The 19,147-nt window shown below is 38.9% G+C and overlaps 1 protein-coding gene across 4 annotated transcripts in view; it reads left to right on the top strand.

The window, feature by feature from the left end:
* The window catches only part of HHAT (hedgehog acyltransferase), a 172,385-nt gene that overhangs the window by 21,583 nt on the left and 131,655 nt on the right, over positions 1–19,147 (top strand). For 3 of the 4 annotated variants that reach the window (XM_066993752.1, XM_048057603.2, XM_066993753.1), the window contains exon 8: positions 7,610–7,760. The exons of the other annotated variant lie outside the window; for it this stretch is intronic. In XM_066993752.1, coding sequence (XP_066849853.1) covers positions 7,610–7,760 — 151 coding nt within the window. The remainder of the gene's footprint in view (positions 1–7,609; positions 7,761–19,147) is intronic. 4 annotated transcript variants of the gene reach the window in all.

Below are 19,147 nucleotides of genomic sequence, written 5' to 3'. Positions count from 1 at the left end.
CCTTCAGGTCCCTCCGAACAGCAACCCTTCCCTTCGGTGTATTGCCCGCTCCCTCAGCTTGGTGTCACCAGCAAACTTGCTGAATGTTCACTCCGTTTTGTCACCCAGGTTGCTAATGAAGACAGTGAGTGGTGCTGGTCTCAGCTGTGGTCTCTGAGGGGATGCCACTAGTTACTGGTGGCCAACAGCTGTGCTTTGCATCACTGATCACTGCTATGCTTTGAGCCTGGTAGTCCCAGCCAAATTTTCTTACACGTTATCTACTTATACAAACCATGTCTCACATCTCTGGTGATAAGGAAGCTATGGCAGAATGTGTGAAAGTTGTCGCTGAAGTCAAGGTGCACAACATCTGTGCTCCTTTCTCTGTGTTGAGAGCACCCCTTGCTTCATACTGAAATCAGTGACATTGGTGAGGCATCATGTTCCCTCGGTAAACCCCTTTCTTTGTTCCCATTTAGTTTCTTGTCCTTGATGTGTTTATAAATGGCTTCTAACAGGATTTGTTACACAAGTTTTCCAGGGACTGAAGTGTTGTCTCAGTTATTGGGTAGGTGAAGCCTTTCACTTGAGTAGTTACTGTACTATAGATGGAACAATTGCTATAGTTGAAATATTTTGTGAATTCTCTTCAATGGCTGTTTTGTGCAGTTTGTATTTGTAGTGGACAAGCTTCTGGGTCTTAATGTGGGTGATAATAACACTGGAAACTGTGAGCAGAAGACTAAAGACAGTGTATGTGTAGTTCATCTAAAGGTAAAATCTTCAATTTTCTTCCCATCATCTGTGTTTTCCTGGATTACATCTTTCCCTACGTTTCCTAATTTGTGCCTGGCAGTCACTGGAGTATACCTTTTATCAGAAAGGCAGCTTACTTTCGTGCCTTGTGAATCAATGAGCTGTGGAAGTACATAGTCAACAACCTGCACTGAGACAGAGCAAGTTGCATCCCCTATGCATCAGTCTTTAATGAGTAGAAAAGTAAGTGCCTTGTTAAACTAAGGTTCCTGGATTTTGGGGAGTTTAAATGAAAAATGGTTGGAGTCCTTGTTGGAGGGTCCTGTGAAGAACAGCAGTTTTGTAAAATTATTCTTCATATTGTTGTTGTTATTACATAGAAGAGATTTTCTACTGAAAGAGAAAATGAACATTCATTATTTAAGTTCTTCAGGCAATACAAAATCGATAGTATGATTCAATTTTTTCCATTTTGAAAAATTATTTTTAGCTGGATTTCTGCCAGCTAAAATGTGAAAAAAAACTGACCGTAAGTTGCATGCACCTCTGCCATTGGCTAAAAATACAAAGAAAACTATTACGGATTTGTCTTTTCAGGCAATCTCCTCCTCTGCTCCGTACTGCAACACTCACGTGGCCCATAAATGTCACAATTTCTTCTACCACATATTGCTCCTGACACGTAAATTTTGTTTAGTGTTTCCCACATGCTGCTTTAAACTTCTGTGCTTATCTAGCATTGAGCTTGGGCTGGTCATAATGCAGGAAGAATTCAGTTCTGAAATGGGAGGGCCTCATGAGCTGCCATGCTGGCAGTGGTACTGTTTTTGATACCAAAAGGGTTGGAGCTCAGGTGCCTCTGATTATTTTCAGTGCAGCAGAACGATGGGGAGAGAGCGGTATCAGAGATAACAGCAGAATAGATTTTGCTGTTTTTGATGTCACCTTTCAGACTGACTGCTCATGTCCAGAGTGGCTGAGATGTTTTCATCTGACTGACTGCAGCATTACACGGGCCGCTAGTTCAGATACTGGAATGCAAATGCCACATGCATTAGCAAAAATCTGCATTGTACTGGTCTGAAGAAAGTGTAATTTCCTGTTGCATTCACAGTCATGTTCTGTTTTACCAGTGGCTCATGGTTGTTAGCAAGAATAACATCTAAAAGGAGACATTAGTCTCCTACGTGGAGGAGGAGGTGAGAGCTGGCTTTGGTTAGAAGTGCTTTTAGATATGCAAATGACTCTTTGGGGTACCTTTAGATATAAATAAATTCAGGTCATCTTCTGTATCTCCTATTATGTCCTTTTAAAAATACATTTGAGCAGGAATTTGTATGTATGTGTATTTTGTGTCAGAGGTGTTTCTTTGATGGAGAGATGCGTGCATGTGCGATGAGTGATCTTTGGCCTTGCTGTATTGGTCTTAACCATGTGCTGTTTGTTCTTTCTAGTGAAGCATGTGCAACTTACCGTGCTGGTTAACTATCATTATTTTTATTATTAATTAGGTTCCAGCGCTTTGAAAGGAAATTGCCTTTGAACGTCATGCCACTTATATAAAAACAATCTGAAGTGATAGGATCTGCTCAAAGGTGGAGCCACCTGCTTGAATTTGTAGTTGGTGAATTTCATTTTTGATTTGTTAAAAGAAGTGCATGTAGGTTTCTCTTTGAGAAAGTAAGACCTACAGAGCAGTCTGTGCAAGTCAGATGCAGAGTGCTCTTTCGGATATGTGTGGTTCTTTTTCTAATAAGCCTATAAATAGGAAATGAGTTTGAGTTCATTCTTAAGAGGCACTAAGTGTTTTGCTATTGAAATTAGGGTGTCTGTGCATCCATCTAAATAGTAATGAACCACTAACAGAGTAATCTGAGATTTTTTTTATCTTGCAAGATACTGCTAAGGAAAATCTGATTAAAATATGTGGCATCTTTCTGTCTGCTTTGGAAACTGGAGTATAAACATGATTCAGAAATCTTAATAAGATTTTATTCTCTGAAACATTGGGTAGTTAGTTCCCCACTTTAAAAAAGTAGTGAGGGAAAATGCTAGATTTTTGTTAAGTCCCCCTGCAGACTAAAATTTCAGATAATATTAGTAGTTAACCTATTTTATGGTTAGTCTGTTACTCACGTGGTAACTGCCGATATATTTAGAGAGTTCTTTCCCACAAATATTAGAACATAATGCCTACTGTAGGTGTTTGAGAGTATTTAAGGTAGGTAGGTAGCTTTCAGGTATGTCTGTCCTTTAAAAGTTTTCTGGTTTTCTTTTTTAAGTGATCTGGAAGACCTGTCTGTGCCAGACCTTCAGCCTTGTTTAAGCAACTTCACTTTGGCATCATTGCATCTGTTCAACTTTGTTGTCTTAAAAGAAGTACGCAACATTCAGGGCAAACATTGTGGGATGGACTTTCCTGTCACCGCTCCATACATTTTGGATTTTTATTCTCGTGTACTCTTGAAGGCTGGGCTGTGAAGCCAGGCTGCATGAATCCCGGTAATATTTTCTTTCTTTCCATCGTTCATCTTGATTTTGTGAGCCAGCACCTCTTTCAAAGCACTGCCAAGCAGCAGTGAAAGACACTGCTGAGCAATACAAGCCTAATTATTAATTGCATTGGTTTCTGTTTGTTAGTTAATGAAATTAGGGTGCTTCTTGTACTGTCCTCTTTTGCAGTGGATAGGGGCAAAGTAACTGTACTGAGCAGTTACTTGTGCGGTAATTCACGTTAGTGCAGCTTGTACAAGAGGGTGCTGTTCCCCTGACCAGGGGACAGGGCAGTACCAAATCGAGAAGGTCAGAGTCGGTCCTGCCGTGGGGATCTTGTCAGGGAGGAGAGCGATGCTAGGAAGAAGATGCTGTAGCCCAGCACACAAAGCTTGCCAATAATCATGCTGTTATTGGTTGAGTAAAGAGAATTTTATTTGTCAAGGAATCCATGCATCATATATATATATATATATATGTAAATGCATCCATTTGTGAGGAAATCCATGCATCGTATATATGTATGTGTGTATATATATATTTCCTGTAAGAGAGGAGATGCAGAAAATATGAGAAAGGGTAAATGACTCCCAAAGCTCAATATTTTGAATTTGATGATATGGCCACAAGTTCTGAGCCATTGTAAATGTCTGTTTCTTATTAGACCTATGCCGTGTGTCAGTAACCCTTTCAAAATGACTGCATATTTGTCTGATATGTGTTTTCTAGTTGTACCTGTCCTGTTTATTGACAGAAACAAGCATCTACAATCGTTAATGTTGCAGGTCAGTGTAGCTGTGAAAAAGGGAAATTTGTGCTGTCAGGCTCATGCATCACCAGTAAAACTGAAAGCTCAGTTAAAATTCTTGACCATAAATACGTTTTGGTGATGTTTTATGGACAGGTAAAATGGTTTTTAATCCCTATATGAATATTTTCTGTCATTAACTTATAGAGATGATCTAGGTGATAATTTCTGTCAAAAATTATTATACAAACAAAACCAGCCCTGTGAATATTTTAATTATTCTTAAAACAAAGCGCTAATAAAGTTATGAAATGCAGTTTTGGAGTAAATTTAAAGAAGGTAAAACTTTGCTGAAGGTCTAGAAATGTGTTTTTAAAGTCAACGAAAATCTGGAATGCTTTATAAGGATTGCAAGGTAAGAAATTGAAAATATCAATCTCTATACAAGTCAGTTAATTTAATCTGGGATTTCAAGCAGCTTGACTGTTGAAGTGCACGGGGTTCACATTGTATGGGTACTTTAGCTCAATAATTTTTAAACCGTAATGTATTTAGTTCTTAAACTTCACCTTGACTCTGAACCCTTTGAGATCATTTATTCCAGGGAATAGATATCATTGCTGCAATGCTTTTTCCCTTAAGTGTTTTTAATATACACTTGATATAGATTCTCAGCTTTGTTTCCAATTTAAGATAATGTTCTTGTGTGAGTTCTTTTTAAGCTTTAAATAGAACTCTAGAGAACGAAGTGTGTTACTGATAATGAATTTGAGAAATTTAGCATTGATCTTAAATTTCTTTTATTTCATGGTTTTGTATCAGATAAAGCAGTGTACTTCTGGCTGCTTTGTGGTATAATGGAGCAAATGCAAAGCAGCTGGAATATTTCAAGTATGCAAAGGTTTAAAGCCTGTGCATGTTGCCAGTGCAGACCAACTGTTGTGCAGCTGTGAACCTTGCTCTTAGATTTTCCGTGTGTGGCCCAGACCTCTCGCACAGCTGGGATGGGTTGAAGACCATCAAGAATTTCATTCACATATTGATGGGGACCTTCACATCACTGATCTTATGAGCATTAGAACTGCCACACACAAAGCACCCAGTATGTGCCAGGCAGTGGTGTCAGTGATGTGCTGCCTATGCTTTTTTAAGATACCAGTGCTGTTGAACTGTCTGCTACTTAACAATAACAACTCAGACTTACATTAAGTACTAGAGATGGTGTAAATGCTTTTTTTTCCCTTTTTTCAACTTGTTTGTTATAACTTTATATCTGAAAACTCTGAACGCTTAATCGTCATATTTAAAAATTAAATATATTGATTGTTTTGTGTCCCAAGAGGGTGGTAGTCTGGGTCACTAAATCTTTATCCATCATGCACAGCCAAAGGATTTTGAATTTCACCAATGCACAGACAGCTGTGATCTTCGTAATCAGTTTGTGTGGGTGTTAGCATTCAGCTCTCCAAAGAAATTTGTCATAAAAGAAATGAGAAATTGAATGAGATGGGAATTAAACCAGAAAGTTGGCTGTATAAATGATTTAGCAGTAATCTAATGTGTAGCTAACTGGCTAGTATCCAAATTGTGCTTTTGATTGTTTGTTTTCCTCTGGGAAAGAATGTTACTGAATATTAGATGACTGCTTCCCTGAAGGAAAATACTGTAAGACTCATGTCTAGGTATTTTGTTCTACCATCAGTTTTTATCTTGTATGGCACAACTGTTTCTCATATCATGCATGTGGATGATAATATTAAAACTAAAAATGGTGTATTGCAGCAACGAAATGCTGGCCATGTGTAAGCCAGCAGGAGTTTTGCAATTTACATTGCTAGTGCCAGAATTTTACCCTAGGTTGTTACATATTTGATGAATTTTTTAATGTTGAACTTTAGGTCATCATTCGCCATGTGCCCATTAGTCAGCAGAATGCAAAAGGGATGCTTTGGCGCTGGTGCTGGGGGAAGGCAGATGATTTAAGTGTTCATAGGCTTGTATTGCTGGAGTCAGATTGAAAATTTAGGCTCTACGGAAAGTGTGGTGAAGATTTTGAAATTATATTAAATATCTAAAGTGTCACAAACAAATTGCAAGGTAGTTAGTATCAGTTAGGAAAAGCAAAACAGTGGAAAGGAAGGAAACATAACAATGGCATTTTATAGCTTTTTACTCTACCAAATGACACAATTTTCACTTCCCCTCCTTTGGGACTAGTTTTTTAGTATCAACTGACGATCAGAGGGAAATTTCTCCCAAGGCAGAGCAACTTCTTGGAGGAGTGAGCTCCCGTCTGTTTCAATGAAGGTATTGCCCTCTGCTTTTTATAAAGCTTTGCTTCTGATGGTTATTGATCAAATTCTGTTTTACTCGGCAGAATAATATTTAGAATACTGATATGAACCATCTTGTTTTATTTACAAGTCTGAGCATTCAGAGTTGTTTAAAAGATCATCTTCTCCCCTGTGTGTTCCACCCTGCCACCAAATCCTGGTATTCAAAAACTTGAGTCGTATCTGGGCTTTATTTGGGTTTTGGGTTTTCTGTGTACGCTTGTGTATATTTAAAAAAAAAAAAATGAGGGGGGGGGGGAGTTTTCTTTCGTTATTGTGAAACTTACTACTACTATCCTTTTTTTTTTTTTTTGGTGATGGTCAGTGATTCTTGTCACTGTTAAAACCTTACATGCTTCTGAGGAAACAGGCCAAGCATCATGAGACTCGGCATGAAGTTATGAGCTGTCAGTGCTGGTAGTTGTCAGGCTGAGTTTCAGGGTGCCTGAATTTGTTACTGCCAATCCTATATTTCCTACTCTAGGACTGTGACTCACGGTAAACCTGTAAGAATAGCCAGTCTGATTTTCATCTCACCTGTGTAAGATTACTGCGTTTTGTGCCATATCCTGGGGTTGCAGTGAGCCAGCACACCACCAAAATTTCTCTTTTGGCACTCAGGCAACTAAAGCACTCTAGGCTGAGGTCTTTGTCCTGTGGGTTTAAAACAGAAATGTCCCTTCAGTATTATGCCAGATGGAGTTCCAGTCTTGCTGTGCCTCAGTTGCATCAGGAGGGATCACCTTGGGAGTGTTGCAGGGGGTACAGTCTACATAGCATGTAGGCTGTGTGTGAAGCTGTCAGGGTGAGCTTCAAAGATGACTGTTGTTCATAGCTCTTTGGGAGGAGCAAGTGAAGAATGCAGGTCAGGATGCCGTACAAGTCCAGTATTGACTTTTTTTTTTTCCAGAGATGAAAGCTTGTTGTCGCTGGGGTAAGCATTCATCACTTGTATCAGTAAGTTCTGATTTTTCGTACAGCCTAAGTCCGTATTTGTTTTTTGTAGACGTCAGTGCCCACAGTCCAAAGAGATCTTGGAAGTGGAAATATAGGTGCTTACTTATGCCTTTGTATTAGGATAATAGTACTGTTTTGTGTGTGCCTAGAGTCAAACTGCATGTGCTTCCATGTCGTATATCTGTTACAAAATCAGGTGTTGTATATCCCATCAAACAACAGTGCTTGCTTCAGTTTTTTGAATAATTTCTTTTGAGAAGTAATCAGTATCAACAGACTTTAAAAGTATTTCAAGAGTTGTTTAAGGTATGAATTTGGTGTGGTGGTTTTGTTTTTTTAGGTGGCCTGGCTTTAGCTCAAGTATTATTTTTTTATGTGAAGTACCTGGTTCTGTACGGTGTTCCTGCCCTCCTCCTTCGAATGGATGGACTCAAACCTCCAGCTCTTCCTTGCTGTGTGAGCCTGATGCACAGTTTCACTAAAATGTGGAGGTTAGTCATTATTGCTTTTTAGAAAATTTATTATTGATACATGACAGTAAATGTATAAGAACGTACGTGTGTGTTTTCACAGTCACGTACATGCCTGCCCATTTGTAGGCTGTACCCCAGACTTCTAGAAACATTACCTAAAACAACTTAGACTTGTCAGCTTTTCAGCACAGAGGCTTCTCTCTTCCATTGTGTTAGCACAGAGCCTAGCACAATGGGGCTTTCCCTGTTTGGTCTCTGACTGCTTTGTGATATGAGTAAAATTTTAATTTTAGTCATAAAAACAGCGGGCCTGTTATTATCAGAGCTTTATTGGATGAGATTTTCATTTTGTTTCCTGCTTGAAGCTAGTTGTAATAGGCAAGCTTTATGGTTTGTAATAGTTTGCAACTATTGATATCAAGTATTCAAAGAAATGCAGCATAAATAGGGTGGATAAAACAGATGAACTGTTAAAAAAATTATTTGAGCTACTACAAATCCCTTGGTTTAAATTGTCTTTCAGAAAGGATTTGAACTGAACTTCTGACCTACAGAGTTAATTTAGAAATCTCTGTTTTTTACTGGGCAGTCTCCTGAGAGTTGCATCTCTTGGCCTGCTGGCCTTTGCAAGCAGAGCTTCAAACAGCACCATTTTTTTCCTTCTCTCCCAGTTATTATACCAGGGAATCTGAACATTGCTCTGGAGGTGTCAAATGAATCTGAACTTTAGCACAAATTCTAATGATGCTGTTGTGTCAGGTAATTGTAACAGGCAATGCAAAAAGTACTCTGTACACCCATTTTTGCCTGCAAAGATGGGTGTGGTATATAACAGTGAAACCATCTGGTGTTCTTTTACAAAATATTCATAACACTTTCTTATAACAAAATTGAAACTAGTATCTAAACAGATAAAGTTTAATTATCTTTTTACAGAAGGAAGAAAACTTGAACTGCTATTTACCACTTGCCCAGATATTTTGTTCATATAAGTAGCAAACAATTGATGCCAGAAATAATAAAATGATTTCACGGATGGGATTTGTTTGTTTACTCTGTAGGTTGAAAAATCGGTTCATGTACTGCTGATTTGATTTCTTGCTCTGAAAGCCATGTGGATAGTAGCATTTCCTATGGCTGCTAGTGAATTATGGGGCATTCTCAATTATCTAAGAAATCTCACATAGCTTGTCCCGTGAATCCCTGAATTATGATGCTTTTGTGTCTTTACAGTTAAACCCATGAATCACTACTACCCAGAGGCTTTCAGTCTTTCTGTGTTTTGTTGTGCTGTATAGGAACATCAGTTTTTAGAAATGGGAATAGCCTTTGTCTCCAAACTGTGTGACTGGACAGGACTGGCCTAGACCAGCAAGTGTTGAAGTGATGAGCTTTGCATACAAGCTAGGAAAAAATGGCGAAAGCAAATAACTTGTGTTGTGAAGCCTCATGAGCAGTGATGGTTTTTTCCTTGAAATGTTAAATATTTTTTGGTAATTTTCTGAATATATGGATTTTTAAATGAATATTTCTAACAACTTCATCATACAGCAGTTCAAATAGGCACAATGTTATAAACATTCATAATTTAAAGATGGTAAGATTTGCATGTACCAGATTCTGTTTTCATAAAATGATAGCCTAGTAAAGCTTCCTTAAGATTCTTAGAACCAGGATCGGGAAACGGAGTGGAGTGGAACAACCGAAGTTACAGGACGGAGTGCAGTGTCACACGTCTGGCATCTGCGTGGCTGCTTGTGGTTGCTTGGCTTGCTCTTACCCTTCTACCTGGCATAGTGGAGAAGCTACTGTAGGCTACCCTCGGACACAGGGTATTATGCTAGGTAGGCTTTCAAAAGAACCAGTATTGCTATTTAAATGTCTCAAAGTTATTAGCAGTGCACATTATGAAGTAGATAAGACAGCCTGAAGAGAAAGACAACGTGAATGTCACAATGTAAGGAATACAAATATGCTACTGAAGAGTTTTGCACCACCACCTGGTGTCCTTTGAGCGTACCAATAAAAGATTTTGATGTGACAAATCTGAACCAGTGTAACTTATAATCAGTGCATGCTGACATGTTTCACTGTGTAATATAGCAGGTGGAAGAGCTTTCAATCAAGGTAAGAAAAATACCGCAGCTCGTTGTCTAAAATTTCTCTGGAGCTGAAAAGCAAAGCAGGTATTAGAAAAACAAATCGGGTACTCTGCTTCCCCATTTATGATACTAAACACTTAACCAAATTGTGTCCATTCAGACTTATAAATAGAGGCTGTAATTAAAAAGAAATTATCTACTTTATAGTAGATTCTGCCTAATCTGCATTTTCTTTGACTTGGGAGGCTGTCTTGATTAAAAAATTAGCAATCTTGTTTCTAGTCTCATGGCTAATACAGGTGTAGAATGTGTTACTATGGTTTCATTTCACCAGGATATCATCATCTTGGTAAATATGCAGTTGCATAGCTAATAAATGCATGATAAAGTTACTACTATTCAAAAGTTCGACTATAATTGCGAAAAGGAGGTTCTGAGCTCCTGATTGCCAGATAGGGCAGCAGTTCAGTGGCACACCAACTTAGTTTTTAGTGTCTGCTGTATCCTGTTTAAGTCAGGAGGAATTAAAACTTGTCGTTACCAAGGGTAAAAGCGAGGTATTGGAGGGCATGAGAGGAACCGCCATTGTTGGAAGCTTGTAAGTGCTTTTGAAGAATTGATCAAGGCCAGTGTTTGCTATGCAGCTTCTCACCATGGTAGCCAATAGTGTAGTGCAACAGAAAAAAAGATGTGCTACTGTTAGAGCATTGCTGAAAATTGCAAATTAGTTCAATATGGAAAATATCCTAGTGGAGAAGTAAGGGTGTGGAAACTAGAGAAGCAATAATAGCATACAACTAAAACCTATGTCAATTTTGACTTATCAATGAATGACTTTGGCAATGTATTACACAAAGAAACTTGTCAGTTCATAGTTTAGGCATTTAGCCCAGATGCCATTCATGGGGAGAAAGAGCAAAAGGAAGGAAAAAAAAAGCTGTCATTTTTGTTTTTCCATGCTACGTTACTGACTGTGTTGAGTGCTTTTCTGCAAAGACGTTGGACACGTTGATCAGATATGTTTTGACATGCCATGGGATGGAAGTAGCATGGCACAAGTATCCTGTTATCTCTGGTAAGAGACTGATATGAAGTTTGTAGAAGCACAGCTCCTCCTCTTCTCATGCCTGTCCACCTTAAAATTTGCACATTCCCAAAAGCCTTATCTCAAAATACATGCTATAAATGATATAGCAGTCAGCCGCAAGAGGATCAGGTATTTTGAGGTGATTTGCTTTGTATCTATCCTATAATTCTGGACAGCTATTATTTGAAAGCTCTCTATTCCATGCCCTCTGATGGGACTTAAGCAGCAGCTGACACTGAGAAGCAAGAAAAGTAAAGATAGGCTTGTGCATCTCTGCCTTTTTCTGTGGAGATTAGGAATGTCATTCCTGGTCTATTTCCAGCCTTTGATTTTTAAAAGAAGTTGTCCAGTGCGTTTCAGAGACTCTATGAGGTAAAACAAAAATGTATCTTAATGATTTAGCTTCTCACAGGTTTTCATTTTAAAAAATGTAAATGTCACACCATTTCTGTTTAAAAATCAACAGGCATTTTTCCCCACACCATATTTTCAAAGGTGATCTCTTAAATATGGAAGAGGATTACTTGAAAAGGATAGTTAGATTAAATAGAATTACATCTGCAGTGTTGAAATGGCCTGGTGCTTGTGAGTAAGGGGAAATTATATTGAAATCTGTGAACAGAAGAAATGGGTATCACCGAAGTGTGCAGAAGCAGAAATACCTCAGTGACTGTAAGCCATGTTAAACCTTCTTTTTGCCAATTTTAACCCTAGAAAGTCAGTTAGATCTGTTTTGTTTCTCCTCTTTGGACGCATATGCTGAATTGGGGAATTAGAGAATAGATGGTATGGTGCTCATAGCTGTACCTGAATAAGAAGGTAGACAGTGGAGTGTTGATCGGCATTCTTGTTTATTTCCTCATAGAGATGGGATAAAAATACTGGGTATAATTTTGACCTTGCTGAAGTCACTGTCAAACCCGTGATTGGATTTAGTGATGCCAGGGTTTCATTTTAACATCTCTGGTGGGACTGGACTGAAATGGACTTGCTGAGTTAAGCAAATCCATAAGTACTGCTAGTGCCAGTGGAACATAAGAATATGCAAAGTGTAAAGCAAATGCTTGAGATGGCTGGCCTTTCATAAGAATGACGCTTAGCACTTGCTTCACCTTTTTTTTTTTTTTTTTTAAGAACTGAGGCCTAAAGAAATAAAGGTCTCTCACAAGTATACCCTAGTTGTCACTGAAAGTAGTTCAGTGGTGAGACAGCTATTTGTAACTGGCTGTTCAATTAAGAAGATTAGTGTATATAACACTCAACTACAAGCTTAATAAACAGCCTAGATGTGGCTGGAGTGGTCAGTTTTTATTTAACTAGCTGAAATTGGTGAAAACAATTTTTTTTTTTAACTGTCTTGCTCTGGGGAGGAAGGCTATTTGTGGGAGGTTACATTATAACATTTAACCACAGTTATGTGTGAAATAGAAAACAAAAAATGACTGAAATGATCATTAGATTTGGGAAGACTCAGTTTTGAATCAGGTATTGTAGCAAATACAACACGTTTTAGTAAATGTAACACATTAGATTTTTGTCAGGTTGTATGATGAAAGCATTCTAATTATGAGGATTTTATATACAGAAAATACAAGACAAGTTCTCAGATAATATGGTATTCATATTATGCGTTCATTTAATATATTTTGTTAATTATAATATACTATACCTTAACATGTACTTTTACTGCTTACTTAGAAGGTCAAATTTCAGTAGCACTCAAAAATTTCTTGTAACCAACTATGTGCTCACACCTTGGTTTCTGTAGTTAAATTAGCAGTCCGACTAGCTTAATGCAAATCTTTATGTGAATGTTACTTAATATTTTTGTACAATTTTTTTCTGATGTCCACTGTTGGATTGCATCATGCATGTATGGTGTGATATAAGCATAACCTTCAAATAGTAAACCTGCTTGCCAATATCAGAATAGTTAAGCTGCCTGCCCAGCTGCTGAGTATTTAATTCCAGAATTGTTAGACTTTTTTTGGTATTGAAATAACGTATTTCTAAGTTGAAAAATATCATCTTTCCTGATTTACTGACCTGTTGTATTTTTTCATTAGCTGTTATGATGTTTAAAGTCAGGCATTGATCTGTGATACATTGTTTTTAGAAAATATGTAACCTGAGTACATGAAAGATGCTTCAGTTCTGGACTGCTTAGTCATTGCTTCACAGAGACAACAGAGTTAACTGCTTTTGACGTCAGCTAAATTAGTGTATGCTACACTTCTTACCTACTATACAGCTCGATTTTCTGGTTATAATAAAGCTTTAAAAGGGTCTATAAATCTTTTCAGTGGAGAGAAAATCTATTATTTGTCTCTTTGGAGTGTAAAAAGAGGCAATAACAGAGCACCCTAATCCGTCTTCGGTCTAAATTGCATAATTACTGGAAATTTATTTGCGTGGTGACTGCTTTGTTACTGTAATTTGAAATTCCTGGGCTTTTTTTAATGAACAAGTCAAGCCCACCTACTGCTTATCACCCACGAAGCACATTCTTTGTAGTATTGGACATGAGCTCAGCATAGATACAAACTGTTACTGCTGCTCACATTTGGCCGACAGCACTTTGTCTGCTCACAACCACTACAGAAAATGAGTAATAGCTATTAATAAACTTCATTGTTCCATTTGCAGGAAGGATAGGGAACTCTCATAGTAATTGGATAGTCGCTCTGCTTGGCAAGACTTGCTCAAGGAAAAGTGAAGGAAAACTCACCCTACGGGAGTTTGCCAGTAATGGGCATTAAGCTTCATCCACTCTCCAGGAGATACCGCAGGTTTTTGAAGAAACGTGGAAAGCAGAAAATTAAAGCAATATTTCTTCTGAAGGGTTCTAGGAGAGATTAACAGAATATAAATGAGATTTGCTCTTTTCAAGAAAGTGTATGCCTAATTGTATCAACCGAATCCAGTGTGAGGCATACATGAGGAACAAGAACTAATTTCTTTCTTAAAGTCTCCTGTGTACCCAAGACCTGTGTGTAAATTTACATGGACACTAGCAATGACTGATGCCTGCTTGGAGTGGTGCTTGTGTCTCTGGACAGGAGATTGTTTTAAAAAAAAAAAGTCATTTTCTAGAATCATTAAAGCTTTCCTCAGGCTTTCTGATATAATACAAGTTGAGTGTTTTAATTGGAACAAAACAACAAAACAAATTAAATCAGGAATCTAATTTATATGCTGGAGGCCACTAGCAGTTCATAAAATCTTTTATGCAGTCCATAAAAGAGCTTTCTCATAGGTCATTAAGGTTGGAAAAGACCTCCAAGATCATCTGGTCCAACCATCCCCCTACCACCAATGTCACCCACTAAACCATGTCCCTAAGCACCACGTCCAACCTTTCCTTGAACACCCCCAGGGACGGTGACTCCACCACCTCCCTGGGCAACCCGTCCCAATGCCTGACTGCTCTCTGTGAGAAGAAATGTCTCCTCATTTCCAACCTGAACCTCCCCTGGTGCAACTTGAGGCCATTCCCTCCAGTCCTGTCACTAGTTATCTGTGAGAAGAGGCCGACCCCCAGCTCCCCACAGCTTCCTTTCAGGCAGTTGCAGAGAGCAATGGGGTCTCCCCTGAGCCTCCTCTTCTCCAGACCAAACAACCCCAGTTCCCTCAGCCGCCCCTCACAGGACTTGTGCTCCAGGCCCCTCACCAGCTTCGTAGCCCTTCTCTGGACACGCTCCAGGGCCTCGATGTCCTTCTTGTAGTGAGGGGCCCAAAGCTGAACACAGCACTCGAGGTGCGGCCTCACCAGAGCCGAGTACAGGGGGACGATCACCTCCCTGCTCCTGCTGGCTGCACTGTCCCTGACACAAGCCAGGATGCCGTTGGCCTTCTGGGCCACCTGGGCACACTGCCGGCTCGTGTTCATAGGGGCCATCCTGCTTTAAAACATTTTTGCTATCCATGTTTCCAGACTGAGCTCCCAGCTGGTAACTTTAACTCCATAGGTGAAACTCTGGTATACTCTTTATTGATGTTTGTTTTTTTTCTCAGAGGTGAATGTCTCTGTAAGGAAGTATACCAATGTTGAGCTGCACCCTGCAGTATATAGAATGTCCAGAGTCAGTCCAGGTATTTCTGCTCCTGTTGAAATCAATGAGAGTTTTGCTACTGGTTTTGAGAGGGTCAGAGTTTGATTCTGGATTCCCTCCATCCTTATGGATAGGAGGAAGCTCTATCCTCTCCCCGCAACTCCATGCAGGAGATACTTTGCAGGTAGAAGGTTTAGGGTTCAGCCTTGGAAACACCACTTATTCACAGTACTCTTTTTTTGAAGTGAGGTGTTATTCTAATAATGTAGGAAACCAAAAGACAACTTGATATTGCTGAATCATTGCAGGAGGAAACAGAACAGAAATTGGAAGTGTTTTATCTAAAAATGAAGTGTTAAGATTCCTGTATGTCCTTAAGCAAGTGTCAGAGAATATGATAAAGATATCTTTATGTATACACAAGTCCTGCTTATTATTACTATGGCGAGAAATTGCTTGTCAAACGCACGATGTAAAAGCATTTGACAGTCTTCATATTTTTTCTTTCAAATAACACTGATTTTTTTTTTTTTACCTTTTTAGTTGAATGCTTTTTTTACACTGAAAAGAAAGCTGCTACTACTAGTTTGCTGCATTGCAGATGGTTAAAGCTTAAAATCACAGCTCGTGAACACAAGACAGCCCATTGAAGTTTGAGGTGTGGGCTTAAGCTTGTTCTTAAGGTCTTGATGTTCAAAAGAACATTGAGTTCACTTGAGCAAAAATTTTCTCAGTGGGCTGAGCCAAGATTTGTTTCATTGCATGTTGTATGTTAAAGATTGAGATGTTTCGTTTTTTGAGTAGGAAAAGATAGGTTTTGCTACTGTTTATGTTGAAGGAATGCCTGAAGAGCTGTGTATATGTTTTTGTTCCTGATCCTAGCACCGTATCAGGGGGAAAATGGTAAAATCCATGTATGGGTGGAATTTACCACGTATCTTGCTCTATCTAGTTAAATGGCTAAAGTTGAAAATGAGAGCTCCAAGAACGTGTGTAGCATGAGCGCCCAGAAAGCATTGCAGTGTGGCTTCCAAGGCTCAATGTTGAAAATGATATTCTGTAATTTGGATAATAGATAAATTGTTGCTAAGGGTTGTTGGATTGGATCTCATTTTTCAGTGTTATCAGCCTCATCTTGCATTTTCCCACCTTCATTTTGAGAACTATAAGCAGTAGACAGCTCTCGCTTTTTAGTTAAATGTTTTCAGTTTGCTTGCTATATTTGTACTGAAAAGTACCTTCTGTGACAATTTAATTGTCATTTTTCTGTTTTAAGTTTTGCATCTGCTTTCTAAATAGTATATCCTAGCATGATGACAGTTACATTATTTACAAAGCAGTGTGCTGTTTGTCACTGAAACATAGCTGTTTGCTATGAAGGTGTAGGTTTCAAGTAAACTTGCAGAAAACAGCATCTCTGAATCTATGCAAGCTATAAACAGACAAAAGTGTATTTTAAAAAATATGGATGGCTTTCTGAGGTCTTTAATAATGCAGATAGTGATGAGTCAATTGGTAGCACTCGTTAATGAGAAAATACTTATTCTGCTTGGTAGGCATACCCCCTCTAGGATTTGCTTTAGCAAGGTTTTATAGTTCTCTAATCAAGACATTAAATAATAGTCCTTAGCAAAGTCTTTATGCAGGTTTTGTATCTGCTTTCCCTATAGTAATCTTTTTCTTTGGACAATACTTAAAAACATGTTTCAGACTTATGTCACAGAGTTGTAATTACTTGTAATTTGGAAACTTTAATCATTTGGAGATTGCCAGCTAGGGAAGTTGCCACAGGCAACATCGGAGGAAAAGTTAGCTCAAACAGATAAAGGAGGAAAAGTAGTTTAGCACTGCCAAGTGGTGGGGCGTCCATCAGGGGAATTCTCTTGTTTACACCGTCTTTTGGGCATTGCTGCTGTAAGACATTGAGTAACAAGGGACAGTGAAGCAACCTATTAAGAGCCTCGTGTCGGTGAAAGCAGCTATCATTCAATAACCTTTCAGTCTCCAGTGCAACGTGTTCTGGTGTATAGAGACTTTAGCCAGCAGCTCGCTGGCAGAATGCAAGGTTTATTTGCAAAGACTGCTGATGGAAGTGCTGGTCTTCTAAATGCTTTTCTGCAGTTAAATAGGACAGGTTCCTCTGAGGATATATGAATGAGTTAGATTTTCTAATGTTAAGTTTAGCTATGTTTGTACTAGGAAGGGCTGTGAAGCTTTGTCGAAACATTGCAACAACTACAACACTTCTAAGAGAAGGTGAATACCCTCAGGGTAGAGAGTACTGAATCTGTAATAAATAGTAATCCACTTGTTGGATTTCATCACCACCAGAAATGGCAACTAGTCTTGCTGGTTTGAAGAGATCTCAGTGCAGTTACAGTATTGCTCTTGCTCCAGTGAAATGTGGGACAGTGTTGCTGCTTGAATTCCTACTTTTAGAACATAGAACATTCTTTTCTGTGGTCCTATTCCAGAGGCAGCATGACTGTTTTTAAGCTCTCTGGGATATTTCTGTCCGCAGTCCAATCCCTAGTTTTGTGGGAATGTAGACCTGGGCACACAGTATCTCATTTACATGTCTCCATTTATGTTGCTGATTTTGTACACTTCACAAATGGCAAACTAGTCCCCCTAGGTCCATCCCTCCAAAAGTGGGGCCCAAAGGTAGAATGGTGCCACTGTCCCTGTGCATGCTGCCAGGGCGGTTTGTTGTCAAATTGTGCATTAGCTGCTGCAAAAATAGTTTCGTGGTCCTTGACAGAATGGGCACAGACAGACCAATGACCCCAATTCTTAAATAAAACTATTGACATTTTTGGTAACGTGCTTGATTCTAGTCCAGGATCTCCAGAATTATGAGGGATTTCTCCTGTGGGTATGATGAATTTTTGTTTGTTCAAAAACATGCAGAATTTACCTCATCTTAGCCATAATAGCTCCCCTTGTGTCCTTCCCCTATCATAAATATATTTGTTATCTGTATTTGTTGCTAATATTTGCAGTTATTTTTTGTTCAGTAGGAGTGATGGATATATTGTGTTCTTGATATCTTACATTTTGCATTCCCGACATGGAAGAAATGGTGTTTTCTGCTACTTTTCCTCACACAGTGTGTTATATCCAGTAACAGAAAAATATGGACGGATTTTTCTTTAGGCCTCAGACCAGTGTACCCTGATGGTGCACATAAGAGATCTGTTAGGGCTTTTTTTTTTACTTTTTTTTTTTGAGGTTAATTATTTTATACTCTTTAAACAATGTGGATTTGCTTTCTTGTCCCTCGTCTAAGTGATGTCAGGGTAGTAACTCTTGATTTCATTATGCTTTTTGTCTTGAAGAAAATGAGAAGATAATTACCTCCCACTTCTTTCTTTGAGGTATCCTATTGTAAGTCTGTGCAGATAAGGTTTTTCAGAAAGCAGCCGTTCCCCCTGCTTACAACAGGTATCCTCACTGAAGTGAGTGTCCAGCCAAACACTTCCCAGATTATGCTACGTGATGCATGAGTTGTTGGGCTTTGTTTCCAGGAATAGCATGTAGCCCAGCAGTCCTAGGGAGGAACTGCTGGAAAACAAAGCTGTGCTCGCTTCTCTTCAGCACATGGTTTAAAAATACGTATATACAAGATCAAGGTTTGGCAATTCAAATAATGCAATTAAGATTATACAGAAGGGGTTCCAGTAACAAGCGTAGCTTTAAATTGATTAATATGATCCTGACATGTGCATGGCATTTACTTTCTTTTATGATGTGAATTGTTGGGAATGAGGTCTCACAATCAAACCTTGTTGTGAGATGGGGTCCGTGAGCGAGCCAAAGAGAAGGGCAATTCTCTAACACAGTTAATGAGCAGCAGTGCTAATCTACGTAGGTGTGGGGTCAGATCCTTAAATAACCTAAGGTGGCATAACTTCACTGGATTTAAAAGCTGAATATGAAAGGGTCACACAGCTCTGCTAGGAGGGAACATGAGTTTTGACCTCAGGTAAAGGCCCAGTGCTGTGGGAAGCTTGACGATAAATAATCCATCAGAAAACATATATATGTGTGTATAAAGAAGGGGGTAGGTGTTTGGATGGTGGTGCTCAGGAACCAAAAGCCTGTTATCACAGGGAGGTGATCTGTACTCCACTCTGCTGAGGCCGCACCTCAAGTGCTGTGTGC

Source organism: Anser cygnoides, chromosome 3 (assembly GCF_040182565.1).
Source record: "Anser cygnoides isolate HZ-2024a breed goose chromosome 3, Taihu_goose_T2T_genome, whole genome shotgun sequence".
Classification (NCBI taxonomy): Eukaryota; Metazoa; Chordata; class Aves; order Anseriformes; family Anatidae; genus Anser; species Anser cygnoides.
The sequence above is the reverse complement of the archived record's forward strand: the minus strand, read 5'-3'. Positions and strand labels throughout refer to the sequence as shown.